This window comes from Thalassophryne amazonica, chromosome 1 (genome assembly GCF_902500255.1).
Source record: "Thalassophryne amazonica chromosome 1, fThaAma1.1, whole genome shotgun sequence".
Lineage (NCBI taxonomy): Eukaryota > Metazoa > Chordata > Actinopteri > Batrachoidiformes > Batrachoididae > Thalassophryne > Thalassophryne amazonica.
The window spans coordinates 36,420,446-36,437,356 of NC_047103.1; the positions used below are offsets into that span (position 1 = coordinate 36,420,446).

At 41.2% G+C, this 16,911-nt stretch overlaps 1 protein-coding gene across 1 annotated transcript; it reads right to left on the reverse strand.

Moving 5' to 3' along the window:
- Window positions 1–2,269: 2,269 nt before the first annotated feature.
- Window positions 2,270–8,955, reverse strand: LOC117508297 (zinc finger protein 525-like). Its single transcript, XM_034167998.1, has 3 exons — window positions 8,721–8,955; window positions 5,825–5,918; window positions 2,270–3,326 (listed from the first exon to the last, which is right to left on the reverse strand). The coding sequence occupies exons 2-3, from the start codon at window positions 5,840–5,842 to the stop codon at window positions 2,313–2,315; spliced, it is 1,032 nt and encodes a 343-aa protein (XP_034023889.1). The 5' UTR covers window positions 5,843–5,918; window positions 8,721–8,955; the 3' UTR covers window positions 2,270–2,312.
- Window positions 8,956–16,911: the final 7,956 nt, after the last annotated feature.

A 16,911-nucleotide genomic window follows, 5' to 3' on the forward strand; every position in this document is an offset into this window, starting at 1 on the left:
TCCACAATCTAGATCAGATCCGGATAAAACTTTGTCAGCTGATAGTGAGCCAGTCTGCATCTCACTTTCAAATATGAGACTAATTGAGGCATGTTTGATTAAGATATAATGTAAAATATACATTAAATGTGGTTTTCAATGTTAAATTTAAATGGCCACTAAATCTGTATTCTGGATCAGATCCAGATCAAACTCTGACGATAAAGGATACCATTCTACAATACATAATGCTCTCAAATATGAAAGAAATTCAATCTTTTTTGACAGAGTTCTGAATTTTGATCAGCGGAAACAGGGTGCACTTGAGCTCAATTTTAAGCTTCATGGCAAAGGCTGTGAATATTTATGTATATGATTTCTTAGTTTTTTGTTTTAATAAATTTGCTAAAATCTATAAAAAAAAAAAACCCAAACCTTTTTTCACATTGTCATTATGGGGTATTGTGTGTAGAATTTTAAGGGGAAAACAAGAATTTCATCCATTTTGGAAAAAGGTTATAACATAAAAAAAATGGAAAAAGTGCTGTGAATATTTTCTGGATGCCCCATAGCTGGGTCTTTAAATGTAATATTTAAATTATACTAACAGTCACCTAAAGAACTGGCTCCATGGCCGGCGATCGTGGATGCAATCACCTTAACATTTCTTGTTTTTCTTGTTGCTTAATGCTGACAAATTATACTATATTTGTTGCCTTTCTGCCACCTGATTGTTTTTTTCTGTTTGAGGTGCGGCTCAATCCAGATGTGGGAGTGGATGTCTTCTTCTGTAAGCCTCCCGTCTTGTGCACCAGCATGGACTCCCAAAATTTCCTGTATATTCGTATCATCAATTGTGTCTCTAGCATGGCCCAAGCAGAGGGCCACCCGACTTGAGTCTGGTCTGCTTGAGGTTTCGTCATCAAATCATCTGAGGGAGTTTGTCCTTATCACTGCCACCTGTGTGCTTGCTCTAGGGGTTGGTAAGGTTAGACCTTACTTGTGTGAAGCACCTTCAGGCAGCTTTGTTGTGATTTGGTGCTATATAAAATTAAATAAATTGAAAATTGAAATTCATGCAGATGATCACCTGCACTGCGTGTTTTCCAACTGTCCCCATTCCACTCACTGCTGAGTAATTCAGCAATCAAAAGTTCATACAAAACAGAATTATCATCTTTGGGTGCAGCAGGGATACATGGAAAACATGCAGAGCAGGTGATCTCCAGCAGCAGGGTTGGGGACCCCTACACTAGGGAATGTATGTAAAATGCGTTACATAGTGAAGGTACCACAGTGCATTCTCAACAGAAAGATTTTATTGAAAAACTGTGTACAACAGCAACAAATTTGACACACACACACACACATACATATAGATTTACTTATTAAGTGCTATACAGGTTCTGAGCAGTCAGGCCAGTGTTTATCCCCTGATAAAGCACAGGTTGCCATTCCATCACAGGTTACTTCCCCAGCTACAACCGGCACTCAAGATCACAGATCATTTTTCGGTCACATGACCACACTTCTGTGAGGGTCAAAGCAGTAATCCTCACAGAAAACATGTGAAGCTGAGAGACTAATTCAGCCTTTTCCTCATCCTTTAGATCCATTGATCATTTTGCAAATTTCTCAACTCCATATGTGGAAGGAATACTGTTAAGATGTTCAACTTGTGTGATTAAGGGAAGAAACTGACATTTTAAAAATGTTCTTAAGATTCAACACCATTTTTTAACATTTCTGATTTTATATATATATATATATATATATATATATATATATATATATATATATATTTTATTTTATTTTTTTTTTTTAAACAACAGTCCAATCAGCACATGACAAGGCCAGTTTTAAGCATGTCTATGTCACAGGCTGACATATTTTGTTGGGTGCCCCTCACTTTCCTTTGTTGAAAGCAGGGTGAGGATTATATTGGACTGTCCAAGGTGGTATGTGACGGCCTTTACAATTAGAAACTCTTAACACATATAGAATTTGTTTTCTACATTAAATATCACTGATTGCCTGATAACATCACCCAGACTGAAAGTGAATTCACAGCAGCACATTTGTAAAACAAAAACAAAATGTAAACCATCTCATTACACTTCCAACTGACAGAAGAGGAAGGAGGTTGTGTGATCGCCACTGTGAAATTATTTTTTTTTTTAAACTCGCACAAGAATTTGACAATTTTTCAGCAGAGAAAATTTCTTTCAAATCCAAGCATGACTTTTTCAGCACCTTGTCCACAAACAAGCTGGAACAATCACATAAAATCTGCACTGCTCTGATGGCAGACAATTTTTATTATTAAAAGCTTGCTAAGCCAGTTGGACCATACTGTCAGGAGAACACTTAACTGTTTTGCGTCTCTTCCAGTGATCTGTCCTGGTGAAGCTTCTTTTACAGTCTCCACACCAGTATCGCTTGATGCCAGTATGGATGAGTTCATGCTGGGAGAGAGCGCACGGTCGACTGTAGCTTTTTGTGCAGTACTGACACTGATACGGTTTGTCACCAGTGTGGCTTCGTACGTGGGCTGCGTACGAATTGCTTGCACTGAAACACTTCTCACACTGGTCACAGCTGTATGGTTTCTCTCCGGTGTGAACACGCTCATGGCGTCTGCAGTGAACTGATGTGATGAAGGCTTTGTCACAGAATCTGCAGTGGTATGGTTTCTCCCCTGTGTGGATGCGCTGATGATCTGTCAGTGAAGCCAAAAGACTGAAGCTCTTCCCACACAGCTCACAAGAGTGGATTTTGGCTCCCGTGTGGACAAGCTGGTGACGCTGGTAATGAACTAACTGCAAAAAACCCTTCCCACATTGGTCACACGTGTATGGTTTCTCTCCACTGTGGATGCGTTTGTGTGCTTTTAGCCGAGACGGTAACGTAAAAGCTTTGTCACACTCATCACATTTGTACAATTTCTCTCTGCTGTGGATGAGTTTGTGTGTGTTCAGCTGAAACAGAGCGCTGTACGTCCTCTCACACAGATCACATTTGTACGGTTTCTCTTCACTGTGGAGGAGTTTGTGTATTTTCAGCCGATACGGAAAACTAAACGCTTTTGCACACTGATCACATTTATATGGCTTATCCTCACTGTGGATGAGCTGGTGTCGTTTAAGCTGATGTGTCCACTTGAAAGCTTGCTCACATTGGTCACATTTGTACGGTTTCTCTCCGCTGTGCATGGCTTGGTGTTGTTTCAGGTGTGATGACCATCTGAAACCTTTCTCACACTGATCACATTTGTATGGTTTATCCAGCTTTGTTGGTATTGGGAGAGCTTCATCACTCTGTTGACCAGCATTCTCCTTCAGGTTACTCTGTTTTGTTTTTTTAAGTGACAGAAAGAGAGAAACATGAATAAGTTAACCCAGGTGTAGTTGGAAACAAAAGCCTTAGAAAAACTATATTGGGCCAGATCAAGTCTTACCTAACCTGAGGACCACAGCAATCCCACTTGTGTTACTTTCAGTATTTTAATTTAATCAGGTTAGTCCCATTGATATTGAGACCTCTTTTGTAAGGGAGACCTGGACAATTATAAAGTTTCCAATTCACCGAAACCGGAGCACCTGGAAGAAACCCACGGAAACACGGGGAGAACATGCAAACTCCACACAGAAAGGCCACAGGTGGGAATCAAACCCATGACCTTCTTGCTGTGAGGCAACAGTGCTAACCCCTAAACCACCGTGCTGCCCAATTTATTATTATTCCACCTAAAATCTGAACCCTAAAGGTTTTAGCAGACTCAGCATGTTGCCGTGGTGTGATGAACAACATATTGGATGTTATATGAAACAGTTTGGACAACAAAGCATCAGATGGACACAGATGTAGAAGTGAACCGTGGATTTATGCAGGAAGCCCTCAGCATGTGGTGTGTGCCATAAGGACCTTTAAATTCTAAAAATAAGCAAGATGGACAAATAAATGTGAGATGGACAGAATACTGGATGTTACATGATGCAAATAAACACTTATTGCTGACCCACAGCATTGGAAATACTATAATAAAAACAAGAGTCTATTTATTTTTAACCCTATGGGGTCGACGCCGTCGTATACGATGGCTAAGACCAAGCTTTACTAAATTATAAATAACTTTTGAATGATATAAGATATAAACTTATTTTTTGCTGAAAAGTTAACTTCGCGGACTTTCAAGCCAGCCATCGGCCATCTTTGTACTCCTCATAGAAGCTGTGTGATGACATGCGCAATGTGAGTGTCCAATCGGAATTGGTTCACCGTCACATGGTTTTCCAAAATCCAATCATAGGGCAGATTTACCTCACGTGAAAAGCCAAAGATTGTTTTCAGGAGTGATATGTTACTAGTTGGCCCGTTTGAATAGCCCCCTGGGTGCTCCAATGAGTACCTAATTTAGTACATACTCAGTGCGCCCTGCGCCATTACGCACAGCGATCAGTGAAAGCAGGAGCAGACGGAGAGCCTCTGATGACAATCTCACGTGCTCAAACACAGAGTGTGTAACGGACAACAAAACGCATAGACCATTTTGTATATATTGTTCAAAATGTTCATTTGTGTTTATTGTTTGAACCTTTTTGTTGTACAGACTTTCACACAAGACCTCAAATTACCTTTATAAAGTGTCAAAATAGTTGTTTATTATAGTTTGCTGTGTGTTTTGAATAAATGTGTGTGGAAAATTATTTTTTGCTTTATTTTTTCCTTGCCTATTTTTGATTGTAAACCTTTATTACACTTATAAAACACAACAAAAACATATATATTCTGAAAGCACAGGTTTTCATGAAAAAAAAGAGACATAAAACTTGATTGTGGGATGCAGGGAGAGCTGTTAACAGCAATAATAAAACATTTAAGCCAGGCGAGTGAACTGTCCAAAAAATGCCCTTGGACCCGAGAGGGTTAATCAGCTCTTTAATTTGGGATTTTTGTGCACTGTTGTAATGTACTTTTATTATTGGAGGGTGTCAAAATACAACCCATTGCTTAGGTTGTGACACCTGGGCAACAAATCAAACCTGTTGGGGTGAAATGTGTGCCCAGCGGCCACTACGGTAACTATGAAGGCCCAACAGGAACCCTGAACACAAGATGGCTAACGGGCCTCTGGGGAACCAGAAGTCCTCAACAATGGATCAGACAGAGGAGGTGATGGCTTGTATCCCAAAAGCTGCAAAAGCGGGTGAAGGCTGCAGCAGGCCTTCTGACACAACCCTACTCTTTTTTTCCGTGCTTGAGGCCGGCACTCGGAGTGTACTGGCTGCACACCCCATGTGGCAGAGTTGCTATTATTAATAATGAACATGTGATTTTTCTGTATATAAGTCACAACAGAGTAAAGTCGCAGGACCTCCCAAACCAGTAAAAAAACAACAACTGTGACTTATGCTAGTACAATATTAAAGTAAAATATGAATCCATAGCATAAGTCTTTTCTGGTGCTATGTGGCTTGTCTATGTTCTGAAAATGGAATGTTTTAGTATTTCTGCAGAGCAGGTGGCTCCAGAGGATTGAACATGGACTACTAGTATACAGCTCAGGGTTCAATACCATGAGTGTGCTTCTCAAGCATCCCGTTTGTGTAATTGGACAAGAAACACCATCTGTATTGTCCCAGTCCACCCAGCTGTAAATGGATACTGGCCATGATTGAACTGAATCCCATTACCTTTTGAAGCTGTCTTGTATAGGATTCACTCATTTTCTAAATGTGCTCATTCCAGTTAATCACGGGGATGGGGGAGATGTACAAAACTACAGGTAAACACATGTATAATATTGACAAATTAACTGTATTATCATGACAATATTAATTCTCACCATTTGGGAAGGTACCATTTTGCCACCTTATTGGCCAACAGCAAATGCCAGAAAGGTTCCTGCCATCAGACGTGACGCGTCCCAGCAGTCACCCCTGAAATGACGGAAGAGTAAACAGACATGCATGGATTTAATTTATTGTAATTACAGTCTCTCATTTTAAAACCTATTTCAATCATTAGAAGAAATAAAAATAAACAATGTTTAATTCATACATGTGGCACAAGATACCAGTATAATACTACAGTAGTTCAGTTCTGAACCTGTACTGGCCCGGTTCTACTCAGTGGTCCCATGTTTCTCTCCTGGTGCAACGGTCCTCATCTTTCTCCATGTGACATAAATAGACAGACAGTTGGTCCCAATTATTTTCAAGTGCGGTCGCTTGGCATCTGTCGCATCGCAGCTGCTGCTGTCACAGAGACTGAGGTGAGTGTGTGAGGGTAAAGGGGCGTTAACCGTAACACCAAACAGTGGCACACCCCTTCTCCATCCTCCTCCACACGTGCTATCCGTCTGCAAACTCAAGGGAAGCCAGTGGTTCACACCACAAAGACTCTGTCATCCTCGATCATTTAGCACCCTTTGGGGTTATAATGTTCAGGGGGGGCGGACAGAGCTACAAAGTTTGTGTTGACCGTGTCGCAGTACTAAGCCAGACCAAGGGACCTGTCTGACCGCTGCTGTTGAATATGAGTTGGGAACAGGTCACAACTGCTGTCATCTTCACCATTTTTGGGTGGACCAGTTTGAAGTCCTGATCCTGGACATTTGCAAACCCAGAGACTCAGACTCCTCATTTGGCTTCTCAAGTGCTACAATAAGGGCAGCCACTGATTTCAAATAGATCTCAGCATCATCTGGAACGTCAAGGTCAGTGGCATCACTGAACCTCACAACCCTAAACCCAACACCCAAACCATTCAAAAGAATAGGTCAAGGAGGAGTTACACATCATTATATAGTACACAGACTTAGGGCTGCCACAACTAGTCGACTAGTCACGACTACGTCTACTACTGGAACCATCAACAACTAATTTATTAATTGACGAGTCATTTATTTTATTTAAGTCTTTGTTTTTATCTCAATTCATGGTTTTACGCAGCGAGCCGTCCTGCCGTCATTTGGACGTTCAAATTTTGGGGAAGACGGCCGATTAAAACAGTGGCCATCTTGTTCAAAACCGCCTAAAATGCGCCGTTTACCGACGGAGCTGTCGGTGTGTGTGTGCGTGTGGGTAAATGAAGTCTAAGAAATAGTCACTGATTTGGAAATGTTCATGTTTTCATCCCCTGACGTTTCTTCTCGGAAAATGCTGCAGGCCTTAATTTGGAAATTACGTATGATCCGACTAGTCGACTAATCGCAAAAATAATCAATGACTAGTCGCCTATCAAAATAGTTGTTTGTGGCAGCCCTACATGGATTTATGACAGACTATCACAATGGTACTATCAAGTCAGCATCATACAAGATAAACCAAGTCAAATCAAGTCAAGTCTGCAAGCATGTGCTGGTGGTGCGCTTTGCTGTATCCACAACACCACAGAAATGCCTTGGGTACTGGATGGCAACCACCCAGGTAGACAACTGGTCCATTCTCACATCTCTCAAATAACCATCTATCTGCTGCAGCCAGGTGAAACATGGGCATCCCCTTTGCCTTTTCTAGCTACTGAGATCCTCAACACTCAGGCACCTTCATGCTGGATCATGTGGAGAAATAGGCCACATGGCCAAAATGTCACAGCTGATGCCCCCTCACAATGCAAGTGATACTCCTCATCTTAGTCTCTCTTAGTAACAGCTCATTTGATACAAAGCCATTCCTGTGGCACCCAAGGATCCTTCAAAGACACCTAGACTACCAAAGAAATCCAGTTGTTGCCTTAGGTCACTGGTTAGCATCCAAGTCTCACAACCATACAGTATGATGGCAGCAGCACCAGGACCCTAAATACCTGGACCTTCATTTGCCTGCAAAGATATCGGCATTGACAAACACCTCTTTTCAGTGACACGACACAAAACCAACCTGATATCTCACTGGCAAAGTACTGTTTATGTGTCTGCAGAATCCAAATCTTCCTGACCCAGTATCAGGACTTTTGAGTGAAAGCTGTGAAGTTTTTTTGTAATGTTCAAAACTCCAGAGTGGTGTTGTTTTGGCCAAGCTCACTTTATCTACAAAGAAACACAAGACAACCTTGTTCTTGTAGTTTGGAAGAACATCTGATTAGCTCTTCTAGCAATCCATGATCGAACCAATGCTGTTTTTATTCTTTGTTGATGCAGGTTAATGACACGGTGGAACAGTGAATAACAAACACTGCTGGGGACAGTGTGCAAAGCAAAAGACGATCACTAGCAGTTGCGACTGTTAACGTCAGTAACCCATACTGTCTGCTTTTACCTGCACTCTCAGCAAAAACCAAACTGTCTCCTATGATGCAGCATGTCAGTGCACGCTACAGTCTGTCATCGTGACCACTGCAGGCATGCAAAAAGGACACGACCAGACACATCCTGATCACGACTCATCTTGTCCTGCAACCCCAGGCCAAGGTAAAGGCTGCAGTTTAACGAATCACCAATAAAAGCCACTCCAGATACCCATGATAAAGTGATCTGAATGAATAATCCTGCTCTTTGTTGAGTTGTAGTGTGACCCATGTTGCATTTTCCAGTGGATGGCATTTAAACATATGTCTTCCTTCCTTGGCAGCTCCAGAAACTACCCAGAAACCAGATCCAAAGAGCAGGTCGTAGTTAAGGTAACAAAATATGAGACTGTTCGGTATCTGACCCAAAGTGCAACAAGAGGTGTTGTGAAATATACATTCATACACCCCAAATGCAACATTCAAAATGAGGGACAACACCAAAAACTCACTGATTTTGCCAGTGGTGGCCTCCAGCACAATTCCCAAAAGAGGATTTGTCTCCTCTCCACTCAGACAGGGACACACAGACACAGCGTTAGCATCTTACAGCTACACAGAACATCTCACTGCACAAGTCTAACGTATACAGAAAGATTATGGTAAATTTGTACTTGTCGCACACGGATTCCTTGGAAACTGTTGTTTGTGGATCGCTACATGTCCCTGGAGCTCGGAACGCTCTCAGGTCCTTCCGCAGTGTCAGGCCACTCCCAAAAACAACTAAAATCAACGGATGAACCACGCAGCCATATTACCACTCCCTTCGTATTAGGACATTATATGTCATGATTCTGTTTCCATGACCAAAAGTGTCTTTAAAACAACTTTATAATATTTGTTGGAAATTATGTGTCATATGCAAATGTTAATTTAGTGAAATTAGTCATTATGAAGAATGGATAGTTTGATTTTAAAAAAAAGTTTTACTGTTGGATTATAATTATCGGTTACTTTTCAACACTTTAATGTTGCACCTAGTAAATGCAGAGCTAATTTTTATTTATTTAAAATAACATTGTGTTGGGTCACTCATGACTTTCTCCCTGTTCACCACAAATATAATTTATTTTTGGTTACATTTTCTAAAGCTATATATACATATATTAGACACCAAGGCTGTCCGATAAACATAGTGGCGTTAAAAAAAGAAGTGATATTTTCCTTTGATGTGTAGTGGAACAGACATAAGCAAAAATTATGACAATAAAGTAAAAGTACCACTTGGTTGTTTGTAAATAATTATATAATTGTTTTGCAAAGGATACACGCAAGGGTATGATCACACTCTCACGAGCGCCACGAACTTAGCTTATGATAAGCTAAAAGTGGACGCTCTCGTTATGGCCGAACAACTTTCCACAGTTTCTGGTGATTCAATCGGACCGGGAGTGACATGTTTAGCCGCATGTTCTCCTTGAATTGCTGGCTGTCTGAGTGGTGTCCAAAAAATGAGGTGGGCTTCATAGATAATTGGCAAAGCTTCTGGGGAAAACCTGGTCTTGTTAGGAGAGACGGCATCCATCCCACTTTGGATGGAGCAGCTCTCATTTCTAGAAATCTGGCCAATTTCTTAAATCCTTCAAACCGTGACTATCCAGGTTGGGACCAGGAAGCAGAGTTGTAGTCTTACACACCTCTCTGCAGCTTCTCTCCAACTGCCATCCCCTCATTACCCCATCCCCGTAGAGACGGTGCCTGCTCCCAGACCACCAACAACCAGCAAAAATCTATTTAAGCATAAAAATTCAAAAAGAAAAAATAATATAGCACCTTCAACTGCACCACAGACTAAAACAGTTAAATGTGGTCTATTAAACATTAGGTCTCTCTCTTCTAAGTCCCTGTTGGTAAATGATATAATAATTGATCAACATATTGATTTATTCTGCCTTACAGAAACCTGGTTACAGCAGGATGAATATGTTAGTTTAAATGAGTCAACACCCCCGAGTCACACTAACTGCCAGAACGCTCGTAGCACGGGCCGAGGCGGAGGATTAGCAGCAATCTTCCATTCCAGCTTATTAATTACTCAAAAACCCAGACAGAGCTTTAATTCATTTGAAAGCTTGACTCTTAGTCTTGTCCATCCAAATTGGAAGTCCCAAAAACCAGTTTTATTTGTTGTTATCTATCGTCCTCCTGGTTGTTACTGTGAGTTTCTCTGTGAATTTTCAGACCTTTTGTCTGACTTAGTGCTTAGCTCAGATAAGATAATTATAGTGGGCGATTTTAACATCCACACAGATGCTGAGAATGAGTCTCAACACTGCATTTAATCTATTATTAGACTCAATTGGCTTTGCTCAAAATGTAAATGAGTCCACCCACCACTTTAATCATATCTTAGATCTTGTTCTGACTTATGGTATGGAAATTGAAGACTTAACAGTATTCCCTGAAAACTCCCTTCTGTCTGATCATTTCTTAATAACATTTACATTTACTCTGATGGACTACCCAGCAGTGGGGAATAAGTTTCATTACACTAGAAGTCTTTCAGAAAGCGCTGTAACTAGGTTTAAGGATATGATTCCTTCTTTATGTTCTCTAATGCCATATACCAACACAGTGCAGAGTAGCTACCTAAACTCTGTAAGTGAGACAGAGAATCTCGTCAATAGTTTTACATCCTCATTGAAGACAACTTTGGATGCTGTAGCTCCTCTGAAAAAGAGAGCTTTAAATCAGAAGTGCCTGACTCCGTGGTATAACTCACAAACTCGCAGCTTAAAGCAGATAACCCGTAAGTTGGAGAGGAAATGGCGTCTCACTAATTTAGAAGATCTTCACTTAGCCTGGAAAAAGAGTCTGTTGCTCTATAAAAAAGCCCTCCGTAAAGCTAGGACATCTTACTACTCATCACTAATTGAAGAAAATAAGAACAACCCCAGGTTTCTTTTCAGTACTGTAGCCAGGCTGACAGAGAGTCAGAGCTCTATTGAGCCGAGTATTCCTTTAACTTTAACTAGTAATGACTTCATGACTTTCTTTGCTAATAAAATTTTAACTATTAGAGAAAAAATTACTCATAACCATCCCAAGATGTATCGTTATCTTTGGCTACTTTCAGTGATGCCGGTATTTGGTTAGACTCTTCTCTCAGATTGTTCTGTCTGAGTTATTTTCATTAGTTACTTCATCCAAACCATCAACATGTCTATTAGACCCCATTCCTACCAGGCTGCTCAAGGAAGCCCTACCATTATTTAATGCTTCGATCTTAAATATGATCAATCTATCTTTATTAGTTGGCTATGTACCACAGGCTTTTAAGGTGGCAGTAATTAAACCATTACTTAAAAAGCCATCACTTGACCCAGCTATCTTAGCTAATTATAGGCCAATCTCCAACCTTCCTTTTCTCTCAAAAATTCTTGAAAGGGTAGTTGTAAAACAGCTAACTGATCATCTGCAGAGGAATGGTCTATTTGAAGAGTTTCAGTCAGGTTTAGAATTCATCATAGTACAGAAACAGCATTAGTGAAGGTTACAAATGATCTTCTTATGGCCTCAGACAGTGGACTCATCTCTGTGCTTGTTCTGTTAGACCTCAGTGCTGCTTTTGATACTGTTGACCATAAAATTTTATTACAGAGATTAGAGCATGCCATAGGTATTAAAGGCACTGCACTGCGGTGGTTTGAATCATATTTATCTAATAGATTACAATTTGTTCATGTAATTGGGAATCTTCTTCACAGACTAAGGTTAATTATGGAGTTCCACAAGGTTCTGTGCTAGGACCAATTTTATTCACTTTATACATGCTTCCCTTAGGCAGTATTATTAGACGGCATTGCTTAAATTTTCATTGTTACGCAGATGATACCCAGCTTTATCTATCCATGAAGCCAGAGGACACACACCAATTAGCTAAACTGCAGGATTGTCTTACAGACATAAAGACATGGATGACCTCTAATTTCCTGCTTTTAAACTCAGATAAAACTGAAGTTATTGTACTTGGCCCCACAAATCTTAGAAACATGGTGTCTAACCAGATCCTTACTCTGGATGGCATTACCCTGACCTCTAGTAATACTGTGAGAAATCTTGGAGTCATTTTTGATCAGGATATGTCATTCAAAGCGCATATTGAACAAATATGTAGGACTGCTTTTTTGCATTTACGCAATATCTCTAAATTAGAAAGGTCTTGTCTCAGAGTGATGCTGAAAAACTAATTCATGCATTTATTTCCTCTAGACTGGACTATTGTAATTCATTATTATCAGGTTGTCCTAAAAGTTCCCTGAAAAGCCTTCAGTTAATTCAAAATGCTGCAGCTAGAGTACTAACGGGGACTAGAAAGAGAGAGCATATCTCACCCATATTGGCCTCTCTTCATTGGCTTCCTGTTAATTCTAGAATAGAATTTAAAATTCTTCTTCTTACTTATAAGGTTTTGAATAATCAGGTCCCATCTTATCTTAGGGACCTCGTAGTACCATATCACCCCAATAGAGCGCTTCGCTCTCAGACTGCAGGCTTACTTGTAGTTCCTAGGGTTTGTAAGAGTAGAATGGGAGGCAGAGCCTTCAGCTTTCAGGCTCCTCTCCTGTGGAACCAGCTCCCAATTCAGATCAGGGAGACAGACACCCTCTCTACTTTTAAGATTAGGCTTAAAACTTTCCTTTTTGCTAAAGCTTATAGTTAGGGCTGGATCAGGTGACCCTGAACCATCCCTTAGTTATGCTGCTATAGACTTAGACTGCTGGGGGGTTCCCATGATGCACTGAGTGTTTCTTTCTTTGTTTCTCTTTTTGCTCTGTATGCACCACTCTGCATTTAATCATTAGTGATTGATCTCTGCTCTCCTCCACAGCATGTCTTTTTCCTGGTTCTCTCACTCAGCCCCAACCAGTCCCAGCAGAAGACTGCCCCTCCCTGAGCCTGGTTCTGCTGGAGGTTTCTTCCTGTTAAAAGGGAGTTTTTCCTTCCCACTGTTGCCAAGTGCTTGCTCACAGGGGGTCGTTTGGACCGTTGGGGTTTTTACGTAATTATTGTATGGCCTTGCCTTACAATATAAAGCGCATTGGGGCAACTGTTTGTTGTGATTTGGCGCTATATAAATAAAATTGATTGATTGATTCTGTGTTAGTTTGCGCCCGCGGCCGATGTGCTTGATGAATTCCTGCGCAAAAAGTAGTTCCCAGATAATTGTGATAATTTACCAGTAAAAATTATAAAGAGAACTAAAGTTTTAAGAGTGGCCATAATAAATATTTAAGAAAATTAAACGTTTATGAGCATTGTAAACATTGAGACGATGGAGTTTGATGCGGAAGAGTTCAAAAAGATACGATTGGAATGTTTTGATTACCATTTACAGTTGGCGATGAAAGACTTGGGTGTTAACTTCGTGTTAAAGTAAGTACAACAAGCTGCACTGAAAGAGATCTATCTGAGAAGAGACACATTCTGTGTTGTCGCTCCAACGAGAGCGGCACACTGAACAGTTTCGCGAAAGTAGTCCGGCGAGCTCGATCTGTGGGCGAGCTATCCCACAATGCTAAAAGTGCAGAGATGTCGGTCCAATGAGAGCGGCACTCTGAGCAGAGTGGTGTATGATACACTGCTAGGAGTGGTAACATGGCGGATGGCGGCTTCCGTTTGCTCAGGCAATGAGTCATCCAGAGATCTCAAGAGTGTTACGAGCAGTGATGCATCATGGGAGGTCAGGGAACATTATGACGAATCATTTGTTGATATATTATTTGCATTATACATATATATTGTGATATCCTGACATTTATTTGTATTTAATTATAAATACTTATGTGCTAAATTACTGGGGTTAACAGTGTGTAGATAAAAGGTGATGAGCTACTCTCACGGGTCCACTAGGTGGCGATCATGCATGATCGCCACCTAGATATATATATCCTGACAGCAAGGTCACTGGTTAGATTCCCACCTATGGCCTTTCTGTGTGGAGTTTGTGTGTTCTCCCCATGTTTGCGTGATTCTCTCCGGGTGCTCCAGCTTCCTCCCACATCCAAAGATACGTAGGTTAGGTGGATTGGATCCTTTTTAAAAAATTGTCCGTAGGTGTGTGTGCGGGTGTGTCTATATGTGGCCCTGTGACAGACTGGCGTCCTGTACTGGGTGTACCCGCCTAGCGCTGTATGACTGCTGGGATAGGCTCTAGCCCCCTGCAACCCTCAATTGGACTAAGCGGATGAAGATGAGTGAATATATACACTCAACAAAAATATAAACGCAACACTTTGGTTTTGCTCCCATTTTGTATGAGATGAACTCAAAGATCTAAAACTTTTTCCACATACACAATATCACCATTTCCCTCAAATATTGTTCACAAACCAGTCTAAATCTGTGATAGTGAGCACTTCTCCTTTGCTGAGATAATCCATCCCACCTCACAGGTGTGCCATATCAAGATGCTGATTAGACACCATGATTATTGCACAGGTGTGCCTTAGACTGTCCACAATAAAAGGCCACTCTGAAAGGTGGAGTTTTGTTTTATTGGGGGGGGGGATACCAGTCAGTATCTGGTGTGAACACCATTTGCCTCATGCAGTGCAACACATCTCCTTCGCATAGAGTTGATCAGGTTGTCAATTGTGGCCTGTGGAATGTTGGTCCACTCCTCTTCAATGGCTGTGCGAAGTTGCTGGATATTGGCAGGAACTGGTACACGCTGTCGTATACGCCGATCCAGAGCATCCCAAACATGCTCAATGGGTGACATGGCCGGTGAGTATGCCGGCCATACAAGAACTGGGACATTTTCAGCTTCCAAGAATTGTGTACAGATCCTTGCAACATGGGGCCGTGCATTATCCTGCTGCAACATGAGGTGATGTTCTTGGATGTATGGCACAACAATGGGTCTCAGGATCTCGTTACGGTATCTCTGTGCATTCAAAATGCCATCAATAAAATGCACCTGTGTTCTTTGTCCGTAAGGGACGCCTGCCCATACCATAACCCCACCGCCACCATGGGCCACTCGATCCACAACATTGACATCAGAAAACCGCTCACCCACACGACGCCACACACGCTGTCTGCCATATGCCCTGGACAGTGTGAACCGGGATTCATCCGTGAAGAGAACACCTCTCCAACATGCCAAACGCCAGCGAATGTGAGCATTTGCCCACTCAAGTCGGTTACGACGACAAACTGGAGTCAGGTCGAGACCCCGATGAGGACGCCGAGCATGCAGATGAGCTTCCTTGAGACGGTTTCTGACAGTTTGTGCAGAAATTCTTTGGTTATGCAAACCGATTGTTTCAGCAGCTGTCTGAGTGGCTGGTCTCAGACGATCTTGGAGGTGAACATGCTGGATGTGGAGGTTCTGGGCTGGTGTGGTTACACGTGGTCTGCGGTTGTGAGGCTGGTTGGATGTACTGCCAAATTCTCTGAAACGCCTTTGGAGACGGCTTATGGTAGAGAAATGAACATTCAATACACGAGCAACAGCTCTGGCTGACATTCCTGCTGTCAGCATGCCAATTGCACGCTCCCTCAAATCTTGCGACATCTGTGGCATTGTGCTGTGTGATAAAACTGCACCTTTCAGAGTGGCCTTTTATTGTGGGCCGTCTAAGGCACACCTGTGCACTAATCATGGTGTCTAATCAGCATCTTGATATGGCACACCTGTGAGGTGGGATGGATTATCTCAGCAAAGGAGAAGTGCTCACTATCACAGATTTAGACTGGTTTGTGAACAATATTTCAGGGAAATGGTGATATTGTGTATGTGGAAAAAGTTTTAGATCTTTGAGTTCATCTCATACAAAATGGGAGCAAAACCAAAAGTGTTGCGTTTATATTTTTGTTGAGTATATACAAATCCTCAATTAGTTAAATATCTGACACAAAGGGACAATAGTTGCACAACAAATCAAATCTAATCTATAAAATATATACACATGTATGTACATGTGAGTATAGGACTTCATATTTAGACTTTTTTGTGACTTCATCATGAAATCACTTTTACCAATTGGTCACAATCAATAAGAGCTTTTGATCAAATCTATAGCCTCATTGATAATGCAGATATTACAGCAGATGTGTTTTTGGGTGTTGTTTTGCTTGACCTTAAGTTTGGCCTTTGAATAATCTGTTACAAAAGTCTGGAGGCACTAAACAGTCATATTCCCAACAAGTTTGGTGAAAACCTGTTTGGACATTGTTGTTTATGTATTTATTTTACTTACTTACCTTACACACACACACACACACACACACACACACACACACACACACACACACACACACACACACACACACACACACACACACACACACACACACACACACACACACACACACACGAGTGATTATAAGGGATAAACAATAAGAAGGCCTGAACAGTTTTGCTCCTTCTTTTTTTGTACTTTTCATGATTTTTAGACACCTTGTTTTCATTCAGGAACACGGGCAAAATTGCTGAAATTAATATTTTGCTTCCTCAGGTGAAATACAGAAATACAGGATACAACAGGTGTAATGTAATCAGAATCAAATGTATTGCCAAGTAAGTTCACACATACAAGGAATTTGATCTGGTGTTATTGGTGCATAAACAATAAGAAAAGAAAAGAAAAAACACTTCTGTAAGAAGTAAGAGTCAAATAGGCAAAACTATATTCA